This window comes from Austrofundulus limnaeus, unplaced genomic scaffold (genome assembly GCF_001266775.1).
Source record: "Austrofundulus limnaeus strain Quisiro unplaced genomic scaffold, Austrofundulus_limnaeus-1.0 Scaffold84, whole genome shotgun sequence".
Classification (NCBI taxonomy): Eukaryota; Metazoa; Chordata; class Actinopteri; order Cyprinodontiformes; family Rivulidae; genus Austrofundulus; species Austrofundulus limnaeus.
This window is the reverse complement of record NW_013952486.1, coordinates 545,307-561,573: the sequence shown is the minus strand read 5'-3', so window position 1 is coordinate 561,573 and position 16,267 is coordinate 545,307. Positions and strand designations below refer to the sequence as shown.

Here is a 16,267-nt window from a genome sequence, read left to right as displayed (position 1 = left end):
CATAAAAACAGCATTTTAATAACAGCTAAAGGTGATATATGACTGAGAAACACATAATATTGCCCCTTTAAAAGAAAGGGCTGTGTGAGGTAACTTCCTGTGTTTTCTAGGTTAAAACAGTGGATCTGCCCGACGGTTTACTCGAGGATCACTTTGACACGACCGTAAAAATGAGCACTTACCTGGTGGCCTACATCGTGTCAGACTTCCTGTCTGTGAGCAGGACCACGCAGCACGGAGTTGAGGTGAGGTGCAAGTAGTTAATCTGGATGAGGCAGGTTTGTACTGTTCTGTAAATCTGATAGAAGTTTTCATGTTTCTACTTTTGGCTCCCATCAGATCTCCATTTATTCAGTGCCTGAGAAGATCAACCAGACGGCCTTTGCTTTGGATGCTGCAGTCAAGTTGTTGGACTTCTATGATGATTATTTTGATATCCCTTACCCGCTTCCCAAACAGGGTTGGCAGAGATGCATTTTATTATATGGCGCTTTTGAGAACTAAAGCAGCCGCAGCTACAATACAACATTTTTGTCGATTTATATACATTTTTTTCTGATTAATTAGTAACTAAATGAAGGAATTTGTTTCAGAGGACCAGCTGCTTCATGTTCTCCCCTTTGTGTTGCAGACCTGGCAGCCATCCCCGACTTCCAGTCTGGTGCGATGGAGAACTGGGGTCTGACCACCTACAGAGAGACCGCCCTCCTCTTTGACCCCGACAAGTCCTCTGCCTCCGACAAACTGGCCATCACTAAGGTCATCGCTCACGAGCTCGCTCACCAGGTGGCTGAAAATATATTGTGTACAAATCAGGGGCGGTTCTAGGGGCGGGGGTCACAGGGGCATTGGCCCCAGCTGAAATCTGATTGGCCCCCTGAAGTGCCCCTGTCCTGTCACTCWTCTGTCCTTTACCTGGGAATGATGGTGGATGCAGTTCCATGTTCAAACACTAGTTGCACTGATGAGTCAAATAGTAAAGTCCAGAATGAATCAAACTTACAGAATTCTTATTTTCTTTAGAAAATTCAAACAATCCTGCAAAAAAAGTCTTTCCACTGACAAATGATGGATGGATTTTCTCACATGTTTTGTGTTTGAGAATATTTTATCTGTGTAAAGTAAAATGTATGAAAAACTGGTGAGGAGAATTTACTGTGCAAGCCATTTTGGGTACAACTTTACAATAAGGCTTCCCTTATAGATGACTTATAAAGAGTTTATAGATAGGTTATTAATTAATCTGTAAAGTTTACACTTTATAAATCATTAATAAATGTTTATTATGCAATAATTAAGACGAGAAAGAGACAAAACTGTTCAGTTTCTTACCAAATGAGACAAATCTGTTCACGTACATGTTACATCTAAAGGTATATTAAACATTTCAGAGGTTACTACATTGTAAGTACAATAACAATAAGAAACACATATTTTAATTTATTAATATTGTACTATATTACTGCATTATAAATAATCACCACTGTCAAAGGGAGACTTATTGTAAAGTGTAATACAGTACACTATTTATTAATGACACATAAACATTTATAAATGCCAAAACTTAGTATTTAATGTGAAAAATCACCATTTTTAAAGCTTTGTGTTGATTATCAATATTTGAAATTATTGTTCAAACATGTAACTGTCAACAATGTTGATGTATCAGAAAAGTAAAAAAAAATCAATGTCATGTTATTGTACCAAATAATCCCACCCCATCCAAAATAATGTACAGTTTTACACTTTACAATAAGGATTCCTTTAATATTTGTGGATATTTATAATGCAGTAATACAGTACAATATTATATGTTAAAGTATGTGTTTCCTGTGCTTACATTGTAAACTAATCTGAAATGTTTAATACCCGAACAGATTTGGCTCAGTATTTGGAAAGAAACCAGACAGTTTAGTTTTTGAACCTGAATTAATGCATAATAAACACTTATTAATAATTTATAAAGTGTTTACAGATKAATTAATAACCTATCTATGAACCCTTTAAAAGCCATCTATAATGGGAGCCTTATTGTAAAGTGGTAGCCTTTTTTAAAAATATATACATTACATWACAAGTGTTTGAACATGTATGACTGGTTAAATGTATACACTTTATCAAAACTGGGGATTTGTGTAAAAGGATGTTGAACAAAGACTTTAGCCCCTCTATGAATATTGTGGCCCCTTGATGGCCCCTTACTCAGAAAAATCCTAGATCCGGCACTGGTACAAATTGAATCCCTAAAAGCGAGGATGCATATTTTTGTTCACATACCGTTTTCGTGTGTTTTCAGTGGTTTGGAAACCTGGTGACGATGGAGTGGTGGAACGACTTGTGGCTCAACGAGGGTTTTGCCAAGTTTATGGAGTTTATTTCCCTTGACCTGACGTACCCTGAGCTGCATGTGGTGAGAGCGGGTTACTTTCCTTTCCAAATTAATTCAGAACTTTCATATTRCTTGCAGAAAATGGAGGAAATGTGTTTTAATCATAGGGGATGAAATACAATACAGAAAGCATGTTGTTTTCAGACTAGAGGCACCTAAAAACAACTGTCTCTCTCAGGATGACTTCTTCTTGGGCAAATGTTTCGAGGCTATGGAGGTCGATTCTCTCAGCTCATCCCACCCGGTCTCCACCCCGGTGGAAAACCCCACACAGATCCAGGAGATGTTCGACGACGTGTCATACGACAAGGTCAGCATCACTTCGTAGAAGATTTGGATGATTGATGGTTTAATTTGAATGAATATGTGGATTTATTTATTTATTTATTTATTTATTTATTTATTTGTTTGTTTGTTTATTTATTTTTTAAGGGAGCGTGCATCCTGAACATGCTTCGGGACTTCCTCACTCCTGAGGCCTTTGAGATCGGCATCATCCGATACCTGAAGCGCTACAGCTACCAGAACACAGTGAACAGCCACCTGTGGGAGAGCCTGACTGATGTGAGTGATGAGTGTCTCCCAGTTTCTTACTCTGCACGTGGACATGATCTTCCTAAACCGGTCAAATTTACAAAATCTGTTTTATGATGAAGAGCAGGGTTGATTTCTGAAAGACAGTGTWATCCTGCTCATGTGGTCGTGCAGGATGAGTGATGTAGTTTTTATGACATCCTGCTGTGTTACTGAGGACATATTGTAGTTTAGGTTTRTCTTTAGTTATTATATGTTTTATTATTATTTTGCATTTGATGCCTACAGATCTGCAGCTCTGATGATTTGGATGAAGGTCGAATGAAACACGTGGAATTTTGCTCCAAACGTAAACTTCAGTCTGGAACCACTGTGAGTTTTCCTGCATGTTTGGGGAAAAAACAATTTGACCAAAAAGAAATCAAAACGTCCAATTAATCACATTAAAATATAAGAATAACATTTCTTTTAGTAGAAATGATTTTGGTATTTTGATTAAATTACAAGACTCGTAGTTAAAAAATTTGATTGAAGATTTTTTTGTGTTATTTGCATGTCACGTTGTACAAATGTCACAAACAAAACAAAAAACAGGTCCTGACTAAAACCCATTTGTATATCTGAATGTGTGATTTGGTTCAGAAGTGGTACTCTGGTGATGAGCTGGACGTCAAGACCATCATGGACACCTGGACGCTGCAGGAGGGCTTCCCGCTGGTCACTGTGGAGGTCAGAGGTCGGGAGGTCAGGCTCAGTCAGGAGCGTTTCCTGAGGGCCGAMGACCCCTCCCTTACTGAAGGGTGAGAAGTAAAGCAGAAATCATTTGGGCAGAAGAAGCTCACCTTTCTTTATTACGGAGCCTGGAAAGGGACATATGGGAAAGAAAAKAAAACAACAATAACAACACCCTGACATATATAACAAGATTCTGCAAAAGTTCTCAGGATCCTGAGACACTTTTGCAGAATTCCCTTGAGAAATCTATGCAGGAGGATCCTGTGAAAGGTTTGCAGGATCCTGTGAAACTTTTGCAGGATCCTGAGAAACTTTTGCAGGATCCTGAGAAACCTTTGCAGGATCATGAAAAACATTTGCAGGATCTGAGAAACCTTTGCAAGACCCTGAGAAACCTTTGCAGGATCATGAGAAACCTTTGCAGGATCTGAGAAACCTTTGCAGGATCATGAGAAACCTTTGCAGGATCTGAGAAACCTTTGCAGGATCATGAGAAACCTTTGCTGGATCACGAGAAACCTTTGCAGGATCATGAGAAACCTTTGCAGGATCTGAGTAACCTTTGCAGGATCATGAGAAACCTTTGCAGGATCTGAGACACCTTTGCAGGATCATGAGACACCTTTGCAGGATCATGAGACACCTTTGCAGGATCATGAGAAACTTTTGCAAGATCCTGAGAAACTTTTGCAAGATCATGAGAAACCTTTGCAGGATCATGAGAAACCTTTGCTGGATCACGAGAAACCTTTGCAGGATCATGAGAAACCTTTGCAGGCTCCTGAGAAACCTTTGCAGGATTATGAAAAGCTTTTGCAGGATCATTTTATTTAGTTTTTTCCCATGTACCCTTATAGACTCCGTACTTTACTTATTTTGTGAACTTTTGAAACTGTTTCCTCTAAAATAATTTTTTTTAACAGAACTTCACAAAAACCATTTTTTTCAGATCCTCCACATTCTTTATTAGCTCAGACCAGAATTCTTGTCTTTCACAGCGTTTCATCACTTGTTGATTTATGTGTTTCTAGATTCCTGTGGCAGATCCCACTGACATACCAGACCAGTGCATCCAACACCGTCCACCGTTTCCTCCTCAAAACAAAAACTGGTGAGAATTTCTCTCAGGCTCATTAATTTCTTCTGTATTCACAGACATCAAACACATTCTGCCCATTCTTCTCACATTAAAGCTTGTTTGTATTCCCTGCCAATCAGATGTCCTGTACCTGCCAGAGGAGGTGGACTGGCTGAAGTTTAATGTAAACATGAGTGGTTACTACATGGTGCACTATGCAGGCCAGGGCTGGGATTCTATCATTAAACTGCTGCATCACAACCACACGGCTCTGTCTGGTAATGACAGAGCCAGCCTCATCCAGAACGTCTTCCAGCTGGTCGGGTCAGTTCCTCACTAGAAGAGTTTAGCTCTGATGTTGTTGTGTTTGTGCTGATTCAGCATTCACTCTGCTGGTTTTTCTTTTTATACGTTTTATTTTTGCAGTTCAACTGCTTTGCTATAGTTTGTGCTTATTTTCAAAACATAACCTAATTTAAAAGCTAACCTTTTGCTGATTTTTATCTAGCATTTTGCTACTTTTTGCTTTTAGCTGCTGTTTTGCTCCTTTAGCTTTTGTACAGAAGTGTTCTGCTTCAGTTGGTTTTTAATCAAGTGTTCTTGAACAATTCAGTTTTAACCTTTTCTGTGACATCACATTTAGCACGCAGAGTTTAAGGAAGTAAATATGGGTATTACATGTTAGCATGTGGATTCTGAAGTTGTTGTACAATCAGGCCAATAAAATAATTAGCTGATGTGCTCRTTTAGTTCTGTGTTTACATTTGATCCTGCCACCGGCCGACTGCTCCAGTGCAGCTTTTTATTTTTGGATTGGGAACGACGAGCTGGAAGTAAAGTATCGATCCAGCAAACTTTAGTATCCATCCGAGACCGACATTACAATCATACATTTTTGTGGATTATCGGTCATYCAGGAAATGGAAAATTAAAAGAAAAACAGATGAAGTAACTGTACTGTTCTGTAGCCGAAAACATGGAGTTACCAGATTTAAACTGCACCAGGTTGGTACCAATAATTTCACACTTGAATCGATCCTTTCCTCAAAGTCAGATGAAGTGCTACACAAGTGTTCACACTGTTATTTTGACAAACATCAGATATGTATCCAATTTCGTACTACTGAAAAGGTCTGGGTTGGATTTGAAAAATAAATTCAGATTTGTCATGTTCAGACTGCCAGGAAAAAATGCGATATCATTCATGTTTGCCTGCAGTTTGAACGTAGCCTTYATTCTTCAACATTCTACTAACTAGCAATGATACTACTACTAATAATAATAAAATACAATCTTTTATATTATATTTTATTATCAGTAGTCGTATCATTGCTAGTTAGTGGTAATTTTGTTTTTCGTGCATTTTCTATAGTTTGTAAACTAGTGTGTGAAACTCTGTACTGATGCTACTGTGACACCTGAATTTCCCCTCAGCATCTATTCTATTCTATTCTATTCATGATGCATTTTCTGCAAAAATGCAGTTTCTCTAGAAATTAAACAACTTTAGATTGTTGCCAGCCTTAGTTTTAAATCTGGTTATGGTTTTTGACCTCAGGACTGGTTCTAGTCCTGGGTGACTGTGATCTGATGTGTGTTCTCTGTGCTGCAGTGTTGGGAAGGTGAGGTTGGATACGGCCCTGGAGCTGTCCCTCTACCTGTCCAGAGAGACTGAGATCATGGCTGTGACTCAGGGCTTCGGAGAACTCGTTCCTCTTTACAAGCTGATGGAGAAGAGAGACATGCCTGAGCTGGAGAACCGAATGAAAGTAAAGACGACGTTCATGACAAAATGAATGCATCGGAGTCCTAAATTCCAAACTTCCCTGGCTGCTTGTGTTTTCAGGGTTACATCGTGGATCTGTTCCGGGATCTGATCGATCAGCAGGAGTGGAGCGACTCTGGTTCCGTGTCTCAGCGGGTGTTGAGGAGTTACCTGCTGCTGTTCGCCTGCATCAGAAACTACCCTCCCTGTTTGAAGAAAGCCACTCAGCTGTTTAACCAGTGGAAAGATTCTGACGGCACCATGAGGTCAGAGGTCACAGTCTTAACCGCTCTTACTTTTAGCATTTATAGGCAAAGATTTAGCTTTTTTTTTAGCTTATGTTCTCCAGGGTTCCCACGGGTCCTTGAAATCCTTGAAAATTTGTGAATTTGAAAAAAAAAATGATTTCAGTGCCCTGGAGAGTTTGTGAAAACAGCCAAAAATTACACTTGTCCTTGAAAGTCCTTGAATGTTTTTTGGAGATTGAAGTTCTCTATTCACATGACTGATTTCCGTCATATGTAAAAATAAAACATAAAATAAAATTTTAAAAACCTACATTTGATGCGGTGGATATCTCAGGATTACAGTAAACTGACGTGGTTTTCAACAAATAACGTGAGCCATAGTCATAGTTTTACCCAATCTGAGCAGAGTTATGTATGGAAAGCCAGCGGTGACAAATACGCGTGACATTACGCGTTAGTTTGACGCGTCAAAATTTCACACGTATTTGACGCATCAACTACGTGTTATCAACGTGTCAATGTGTTGTTTGTGCACTGCACGTAATGTCACGTGTATTTGTCACCGCTGGATTTCCATACAGAGTAGGGCGGGTCGTTCTTTCTGAGCCCAGGTGAGAGCACCACAGCTTCTGTCCTCACTGAGTGTCTGGACATGTTCACATCCCCTCCTCCCAAACTGAGCTGCYSAAMCTCCCAGGACATAATTACATGTCCGTGTATTGTAGATATGAATGTAGGGTAAACATTTAATCCTCTTTCTTTTATTGATTCTGACTCAGCAACTTCTATGTTGTTCAGTTTTTCATTGAATTTACATATTAAACCTGTTTATTGGTAACATTCTGCAGTAGCAGCAGGTAATTGCCATTTTGTGTGGTTTTTAAATTTGAGGAAATTGGTACTGGAAAGTCCTTGAAAGGTCCTTGAATTTGATGTTGACCAAGGTGTGGGAATCCTGGTTCTCTGAAACTGAGATGGGGTTTTTTTCAGCCTCCCTGTGGATATCACAATGGCTGTGTTTGTGATCGGAGCCCRCACACCAGAAGGATGGGACTTCCTGTTTGAGAAGTACCGCAGCTCAATGCAGATGTCCGTCAAGAGCCGCATGAAGAYAGCCATGACCGTCACCCCGCTGCAGGACAAGCTGATGTGGTGAGCACCAGCTAATCCTAGTTAAAAAGGAGAAAATGTCACTTGCTCAGCCTTTTTTTTATGGCTTTCTGTTTTCAGGATAATGGAGCAGAGTCTTAACGGTGAAGTGATGAAGACTCAGGACCTCCCTGACGTGGTCGTGTCTGTAGCCAAGAACCCTCGTGGCTACAAACTGGCCTGGGACTTCCTCCGAGCCAACTGGGTCACCATGATCAAGAAGTCAGTCAACTTTCACACAACATAACGCTTATCTGATCAGACTTTGTTCCAGAACGATATTTACCCCTGAGATGTGATTTTACTGTAATATATGTGACACGAAGAGATTTAAAAACGTGTACAAATGTGTCAGAATGTGAATTTTACAGACTGATTTGTATTTAAAGCTTGATGTTTACACTAAAATGTGGCTCGTTACACAGTTTTACACCTTGAGATCCAGTTAGTTCCTGTCTGTATGTATCTGTATGTTTGCTGACGGACTGTTTTCCATACAGGTTGTTTAAAGTAGGAATGTAAACCAACACACTGTTATGTTGATGCAACAGGTTTGACCTCGGCTCCAACATTGTGTCCTACATGGTGACTGGTGTGACCAACCAGTACTCCACCAGAGAGATGCTGAATGAGGCGAGTGATCCCTTTTTAGAGCTTCTGCTACTTTCTAAGAATATATTTATAAGTAACCTAATGAAAACAGGAACATTTAGAGATCTTTACAAGAACCACTGAGCTATCGTACAGCAAACTCTCTGGCTTTTGGAAACTTTAGCAGGGAAGTTCACCGTTTTTTTATTTAATTAAATTTGTACTGTACTTTATGTTCCGATTCTGCAAATTTTTATCTTTCGTTCATTAGAGAATAAATGTTGCTTCTGCATTTCCTGTGGTTTTAACCCTAACCCTTTCCTTCGCTCAGATTCGGAGCTTCTTCGATGCTCTGACTGAAGAGACCGGCTCAAAGATGAGGTGCATCCAGCAGACCTACGAAACCATCGAGGATAACATCCGCTGGATGGACAGCCACCTTCCTCTGYTGGAGGCTTGGCTGAACAAACGCAGACACAGAACGACTCACGAGGACTTATAGCCCCTCCAGAAGGAAACTCTCGMCCCACTTCAGTCAGGTGCTGGATCTGAGCGCATCACTTAAAACGACTTGGTTTGTTTGGTTTCAGTTTATTCTCCCCACCCCCACCCCGTCAGCCCCTCTGACATAAGTTCTTCTGTATTCTGGTTCCTGAGAGCCAGAGCTTCAGAACTGACAGAACTGAGCCAAACACTGGAATTCTCCCCAGCTTAGAACTGAATAGAAGCAGAAGTCAGATTAAATAAGTTTATGTTTGTCAACAACAATCAGAGCTGTGAAATTATGGCTTATTTTAAATGTAGGTTGTTTTTTTTTTTTTTTTGGTCTGCTATGTTTAAAACTGTAAATCTTTTTTCACACTTCTCTAAACAAATCAAAAACTATGAAGAAAAAAAAGATGATAAAAGTTATTGAAAATGGAACTTTAGAGGGTGCGCTGTTTAAATTTGTTCCTCCCAAAATGTTTTCTTGGTATGTTGTTTCCACCTGGATACTTGTGGTGAAAATGAAAAATGAAGACCCTAAACCCAGACCCAAACCAGTCGTCATTCCGTATGTGGTGGGAGTTTCAGAGAAACTGAGACGTTTATTCTCTAAACATAACGTCCCAGTGGMTTTCAAACCCCAAAACACGTTACGACAAAGATTAGTTCACCCCAAAGATGCAGTTCCCCGGCAAAAACAGAATAATACAGTATATGCTGTTAAGTGTCAGGAGGACTGTGATCAGTTATACATTGGGGAAACAAAACAGCCACTGTTCAAAGGAATGAGCCAGCACAGACGATCTACATCATCAGGTCAGGGCTCTGCAGTTTACACTCATCTACAGGCCAGCGGTCACTCTTTCAGGGATGAAGGTGTTCTCATCCTTGATAGAGAAGAWTGATGATTTGAGAGAGGATTAAAGGAAGCCATCTTTGTGAAGAAAAACCATCCACCATTAAACAGAGGTGGAGGCCTTCGTGTCCAGTTGTCCTCCTCCTACAATGCTGTCATTGCAAGTATGACTCCGCCCCCTGTGAGCAAAAGATGTGAATCAGGGCCCCAATGATACCAACACAAAGAGGGAAAGAGAGACAAAAACAAGGGGACGTTGAACCCCGCTTGCACTCACTACATACACATAGCACGACACCAAAGAACCACAGCCGAAGCATCCAAACCAATAAGTCAGGTGAAGGGGCACATGACCCTCTATGAACAATAGAGCTAATCAAGCCTATTGTTAGGCGATGGTCCTCTTTTGCATATGACTAACCTGTTTGTCCACCATGTGGAGGCAGTGCTTATAAGGCTGAGTTCACCTGAAACTCATCAGACTGAAGAAGTCTCTTGGAGGAGAGACGAAACGTTTCACTAAAGAACCCATCCAGAGGACCTACTTATTTTTTTTTCTTTTTGATCCACCTGGATATTTCCTGGATTACCTGGATATTATTGTTTTTGGGTGATGGTGTGTTTGAGGAAATGCGTGTTGTTTGTTATGAAGTGGATAGGTATGGGAGTTTTGTCATTTGGATTTTCTGCATTTTTACAGAGGGAAGTAACAACAGACTATAAATACTGTAGTGTTATAAATCTAACAGCGATGTGCACTCTGTTTCAGAATATTTTACTACTGGAATTTTTTTTTTTTTTTTTTACCAACAGTGAAAACAAGATGCAGCATTATTTTTTTTTTGATGTATAGCAAAAACCTAGAATGAGCTTTTGGGCTTCTGAGAAAAAAAAAAAAGATAAACGTGGGAAAATCAGAAACAACATTAATCCAAGAAAATTACTGGATAAGCAATGCAGGTAGCAAAAAAAAAAAAAAAACACATTGGTCTTGGGAATTTAGTTGTTTTGCAGTGTCAGCAATAGAGTACATAAAGCAGGTGCTGCATGGTGTTGCTTTAGGAGATGATATAGGATTAGTAACAGGTAAACCAAACTAAGTTATTGTTCAGACTAAGATTGACAAATAAAATAATTCAATCCTCTTATTTATGGCAGCTCTGGCAAATTCTCTTATTGTAGATTTTTATACTGCAACACTTTTGCATTAGGGATTTGGAACCAGGAGAATATCACACACACAAAAAACCCTCTGCAGTATGAAGCTGCTGATTCAGTTTGGTTAAATGATCAGGAAAATGAGTTTCTACTAAGAATACAAGACAAATAAAGTTGTTTTATTTAACATTTCTCTTGCTTCTCTGTGTTCCTGTGCTAATATTTAATCATTACACACTCTCTTTGTGTCAGGTACAGGATACCAATGTAACCTTTGTATCCTTATTCTTCCARTCAGCAGAACAGCTGATTTTTCCTTTGGGAGAGACTGGATTTCCTGGATCATTTTATAATTATTAGAGCTCTGACGTGCACGTTTGCACACCCCGTGTTGCTCATTTGTAGGTGAGCTGCTCTGTTAGCTCAGATTATCCCTCATGTTGTGTTGGACGTGTGGCTTTTATACTTAGCAGCAGAGCGGGAATTTCAATTCTGACTTCTAGTAGAGATGTTGAGGGGGGCATTTTGAAAAAAAAATTTTTTGCATTATTCCCAACATTTAAAAATAAATAAGGTGTTTATTTTATTCCTCTTGCACTGAATTAGAGCTGATCAACTTTTTTTTTTTTAAGTAGGCAAACTTCCAGTCAGGAAACAAGTGTCTGTTTCTTTAAATCTTATAACGCTGCCATAAATTTTTCTTCTTAGCTTGATCACAAACTAATAAAACTCGCTCTCCATCTAACTAAATATAAACTCATACTGTGTGCATGATCATACGGTTATATATTTAGCAATAAAGTGTGAAACAATCCCAAATATACCCTGAAAATTTTACTTCTTATTGTGTTAGTGGCGGATTAAGATTCAGAGCTTTGCCCTCACTCCCATGCATGAACACACACACACACACACACACACACACACACACCACTCCCCCTCCCCTCAGCACACCTACAATAAAAACCTGCACTCTGCTCCAGTGATTTTGCCCTTTCAGCTCCACACCTGAGCAGTGACATTACTCGTCTGAAGGTAAGAGACTGAATTCACCGCGTCTGTCTGTCTGTCTGTTAACGAAACGTTTCCGTGTGTCTCCGAAGGCCGAACGACAGAAATGTGAACTGGGACAAAATACAGGGAGTTTATTTGTTCTGTCAGTATTTACAGACCTGTTCCTATCAGCTCTCTGATCATGTGCTGGGAGTTTTGACCTCAGCTGCTGCTTGTTGTAATTTTCTGTGTTGTGTCTTTCTATTTTGGTTAAATAGTAAAAAATAAATRAAAATCTAAACTAAGTTAGGACACCTTAAAGAACTGGTTATGCTCAATGAGGACATTTTAAACTCCTGTACAGTACAAACCTCCTCTGCCATCTTTAGTGAATGTTAAGTAATGATTTAACTTTGATCAAAGCCTTACAGAGACTTTATTGACAAGCTTACAAAGTTATTAAATGTGCCGCCATCTTGACTTTGTTTTCCTGAAGCTAGAAAGTTGCCTCAAAACCATAATTTGTTTATGAACTAAAAACAACTTGATCACCTGAGTATTTCCAAGTTTATACAACACCGTTTTATTTATTTATTTTCACCGTTTGAGGTAAAAGATTCACAGACCACAGAAACTGGAGGCTGTGAGGTTTTCATTGGACACTTTTGAGTTGTAAACGGTGAAACTCGAAAAACCGTTAGGGTTTAATTGCTCTCGGCCTGTCCTCGATTTCACTTTTTTCCTCAACCAGATAAGGTTGTTTCGTCCTGTCTGCTCACATCTCTCCCTTACTTTCACTTTGGTAACATTGCATCCTGCGTAGATTGTAAATTATATACATGAAGTGTTACACCTCCATTTGTTTCCTAAAAAATAAGAATAAATATAAAGTAAAGCTCAGGCTCTGATGGGAGGGGTTTTGTGGTCTCTTTGTACCAGAGCATCACTTAAACAGAATTTACATCAAATATAAATTCTTGTAAGATTATGGAAAATAATACTGTATCTCAGTGGAAGGTCAATGCGTGTTATCAGTTCAGGTCTCATGATCTGCTGTTATTATTTATACTTCGCGTAAAATCACACGTGGCATCATTTATAGTTTTAACGTCTCTTGAGACGGTTTTAAATGAACTTTTTTTCTTCTTCTTAGAGTACCTCCCTGACCTCCTTGTCGAGTTTTATCTCAGTATCTTATCTCAGTGGACCACTTTTGCGTAATTTCAGCAACCAGAACAGACTGAACTACTGTATGAGGTTACCTTTGGACAAGGTGCTTCTTGTAAGATGAACCTATGTCTTTATGTAATATTGACGGGCAGTAAAGGTTACATTAGGCTGTCCAGGACAAAACCTTTATCAGTAGATACAATTTTTTTAATTAATTAATTTTCTTTTGAAGTGTTGGAGAAATGGGTTAAGAAATACTGAAAGTATTTAACTGATGAAATTAATATTCAGTGTTTTAACTCGTTCTTTTTTAGATTCTTTCTGTTGTTTGTGGCTGAATTTCGATTCATCAGGTGCTCCGTCCATCCATCAAATGATGTTAACTACCTCCTTCCCTTTTCTAGAGTAAGACACATTCATTTTTATATATGTTAATTATTATTGTTTTATGTTGGTTTTCCTGTACAAGCAAAACAGATCAGAATTATTATTTTCTGGTGTAAGAAGTTCGACTATAAACTGCACCTTTTCCTGCCTTATCAGAAAATTTGATTCATGTTTTCCTGATTCGTAATGCTTTGTTAGAGAATTTGAATCTCGTATTGTTTCCATTCAATCGATCTCACAATGAAACAGTTGAAATGTAAACATACGACGGGGGTTGAGTTGTTCACGGCGAGCTGCTCTGTCTCCAAGGGTCTTCCTGGGCTTCCTGGGCTTCGGTCTGGCCATCGTGTTCTGCACCAGCTTGCTCAGAGCGTGCGGTCGAAGACAAGAGGAGCAGATCCAGAGGCAGGCACAGCAGCGCCGGGAACAGGAGCGTCACCTCAGGTCCATTTATTTCATCCCCTTCCCCAGGAGCCTTTCACAGCAGGACAGTGAAGACCCCCCAACACCGCCACGCTACAGTACTTCTGGCTACTTGGAGTCCCCGCCTTCCTATAATGAGGTGGGTCAGATGGTTTTCTGAAACGCTTTCATTTTGTATTCCAGGAGTGGCACTGAAGACGCTGCATCGCAAATACGACCCTAATTCTAAAACAGTTGGTGTAAAAAGAATAAAAATAAAAAAAAATAAACATTTTTTTTTCTCAGGGAAGTCTTTACGTATTTGAATTGGGAGAGCTGAACTGAGCAGTCCAGACCTCTCATCTCATTGGTGGGCCGGACAAAAGTCACCCGCAGTCTGAATTTGGCCCACAGGCCGCTAGTTGAATAGCCCTGAACTAGGCAATTGTGGATTTTGGGGGGGAAAGGAGGGGATGTTTCGGAGTGACAGGGCTCTGTACTAAATATTATCACTGTTGCACATAAAGCAGGGGTCAAATTGTTTTCACACTGTTTTTTTTTTATTAATTAATTAATTTTTTTACTTTTTCTAGATTTTTGGTCAACCATAGCACAGAAACAGCTGCACCGATCAACGTGAAATTTGTCAGGAATGTAGATGTGTAACCTACACTGCGCCAGCCAACGGTTTTACGATAGACCCCATATTTGAAGAGGGGGCTCCATCTAAAAAGGGGATGTGTGGACATGCAAAACTGCTTATAACTCAAAACCTATTCAACATAGGAGCTTCAAATCTTTTTTGTTGTCAAGGTCAGATAAAGGGCTATCCATCGGACCCACCACTGACCCCCCCCCCCCAATTTAATTTCCATTTTATTGAAAATTGCCTTTTATTTTTTTTTACAAAATTAATGTTAGTGTTTATTATGTTTCATTAGTAAAACATACACTTTATGTGTTTTGTTGAAGATTGAAGATCACAACAATCTGTTAATATTCATACACTTTACCCCAAAATCTACTTTTTTAGAAATGGGATTATGCTTGGTTATGTTTGCAGCCAAGTTAAACATCTAATTCTCTGTTTTTCTGCGTATGCTTCCTGTGTATTTCAGCTGGGATTCAAGCCAGACGAGCTCCCGCCTGCTTACACAGAATATAACCTCCCTGATTATTCAGCAACACTTCCACCGGCTCACACAGACGTGGTACCATCCCAGGTCCAGTCTCTGCCCTAAGGATATAGACAGTCGTGCACCRCCTCACTAAGTGAGGCCGTATCTGGGATGTAAAAGATTTCAACGTTTAATAGTTTTTTTTTGTGTGTGATCTTGTTTTTTATTGTTATATTTCAGTTCAGTTTTATGTGAATTCTGTTTATTTATGCAGCATCTGTTTAAAACAAATGTCATGTCAAAACGCAGTTATTTTCCCATCCATTGATTTCAGTTTTATAAATATATTAGAAAAGCCTTTAAAGAAAAAAATGCATTAATTTGCAGTGGGTTCTTAGTGCCATCAAACTGGAATTGTTTGGATTTGTTTGCTTCATTTTAATACAGTGTTCACATTATGACAAAAGCCTGGTTTTGTTTTGTTTTGTTTTTCATTTTTCTTTTCTTTTCTTTTTTTTTTTTTTTTTTTTTTTTTTGAACAACAAATCCTAGTTTGGCTTCTTTGTTAAGTCCGGCTGCAAGAATAAAAGATCAGTGAGCCATTCAGATGAGCAGAGCGCTGTTATGTAACGCTGCCAGCTCTTCACAGGAAATCTGAAGAGGTCAAACTCTTTTTTTTTCCTTCTATTTTATGCCTTAATTATGACCATAAACAAATAGGCAAAATACTTCCGTTTCACCTAAGCTAGAAAAAAAGAGCTACAGTATTTTAGATGATGTAGTCGTTAAATAAGGAAATCACAAATTTTGCATTTTCCTAAAGTAAAATGAATATTTTCATATAGAACGCTGTTGATTAGAGCTTTTTATACAGACTGACGTCTTATGCAGTTTGAACTACGTTTATTCTGTGCAACATGACAAGCTTTGCTGGCAATTAGCTTGTATGTTGTACAACACTGACAAAGTGAAGATGCCTTTTTTTTCTTCATGTTTAAATTCTCACTATTAACATGTAAGAGAAGCTCAGTCATCCGGGAGGGACTCAGAGTAGAGCCGCTGCTCCTCCACGTCGATGCGAGTCAGTTGAGGTGGCTCGGGCATCTGGTTAAGATGCCTCCTGGACTCCTCCCTGGTGAGGTGTTCCAGGCATGTCCCACTGGGAGGAGGCCCAGAGGAAGATCCTGGACATTCTGGAGGGACTATGT

At 39.3% G+C, this 16,267-nt stretch overlaps 1 protein-coding gene across 3 annotated transcripts in view; it reads left to right on the top strand.

Annotated features, from left to right (window-relative positions):
• The window catches only part of erap1b (endoplasmic reticulum aminopeptidase 1b), a 17,063-nt gene extending 1,511 nt beyond the window's left edge, over window positions 1–15,552 (top strand). The window contains exons 4-22 of one of the 3 annotated variants that reach the window (XR_001310486.1): window positions 111–245; window positions 340–460; window positions 632–786; window positions 2,297–2,410; window positions 2,568–2,699; window positions 2,822–2,953; window positions 3,212–3,295; window positions 3,566–3,723; window positions 4,690–4,769; window positions 4,877–5,060; window positions 6,349–6,505; window positions 6,583–6,767; window positions 7,740–7,901; window positions 7,980–8,120; window positions 8,450–8,531; window positions 8,821–9,028; window positions 13,467–13,557; window positions 13,849–14,101; window positions 15,060–15,552. Coding sequence is in view for 2 of the 3 variants with exons in the window: in XM_014011721.1 (XP_013867175.1) it covers window positions 111–245; window positions 340–460; window positions 632–786; window positions 2,297–2,410; window positions 2,568–2,699; window positions 2,822–2,953; window positions 3,212–3,295; window positions 3,566–3,723; window positions 4,690–4,769; window positions 4,877–5,060; window positions 6,349–6,505; window positions 6,583–6,767; window positions 7,740–7,901; window positions 7,980–8,120; window positions 8,450–8,531; window positions 8,821–8,991 (2,193 nt within the window). In the remaining variant the exon portion in view is untranslated. Of the gene's footprint in view, window positions 1–110; window positions 246–339; window positions 461–631; window positions 787–2,296; window positions 2,411–2,567; window positions 2,700–2,821; window positions 2,954–3,211; window positions 3,296–3,565; window positions 3,724–4,689; window positions 4,770–4,876; window positions 5,061–6,348; window positions 6,506–6,582; window positions 6,768–7,739; window positions 7,902–7,979; window positions 8,121–8,449; window positions 8,532–8,820; window positions 9,258–13,466; window positions 13,558–13,848; window positions 14,102–15,059 lie in introns of those variants that run through there. The other 2 variants (XM_014011723.1, XM_014011721.1) reach the window with 2 other exon arrangements.
• Window positions 15,553–16,267: the final 715 nt, after the last annotated feature.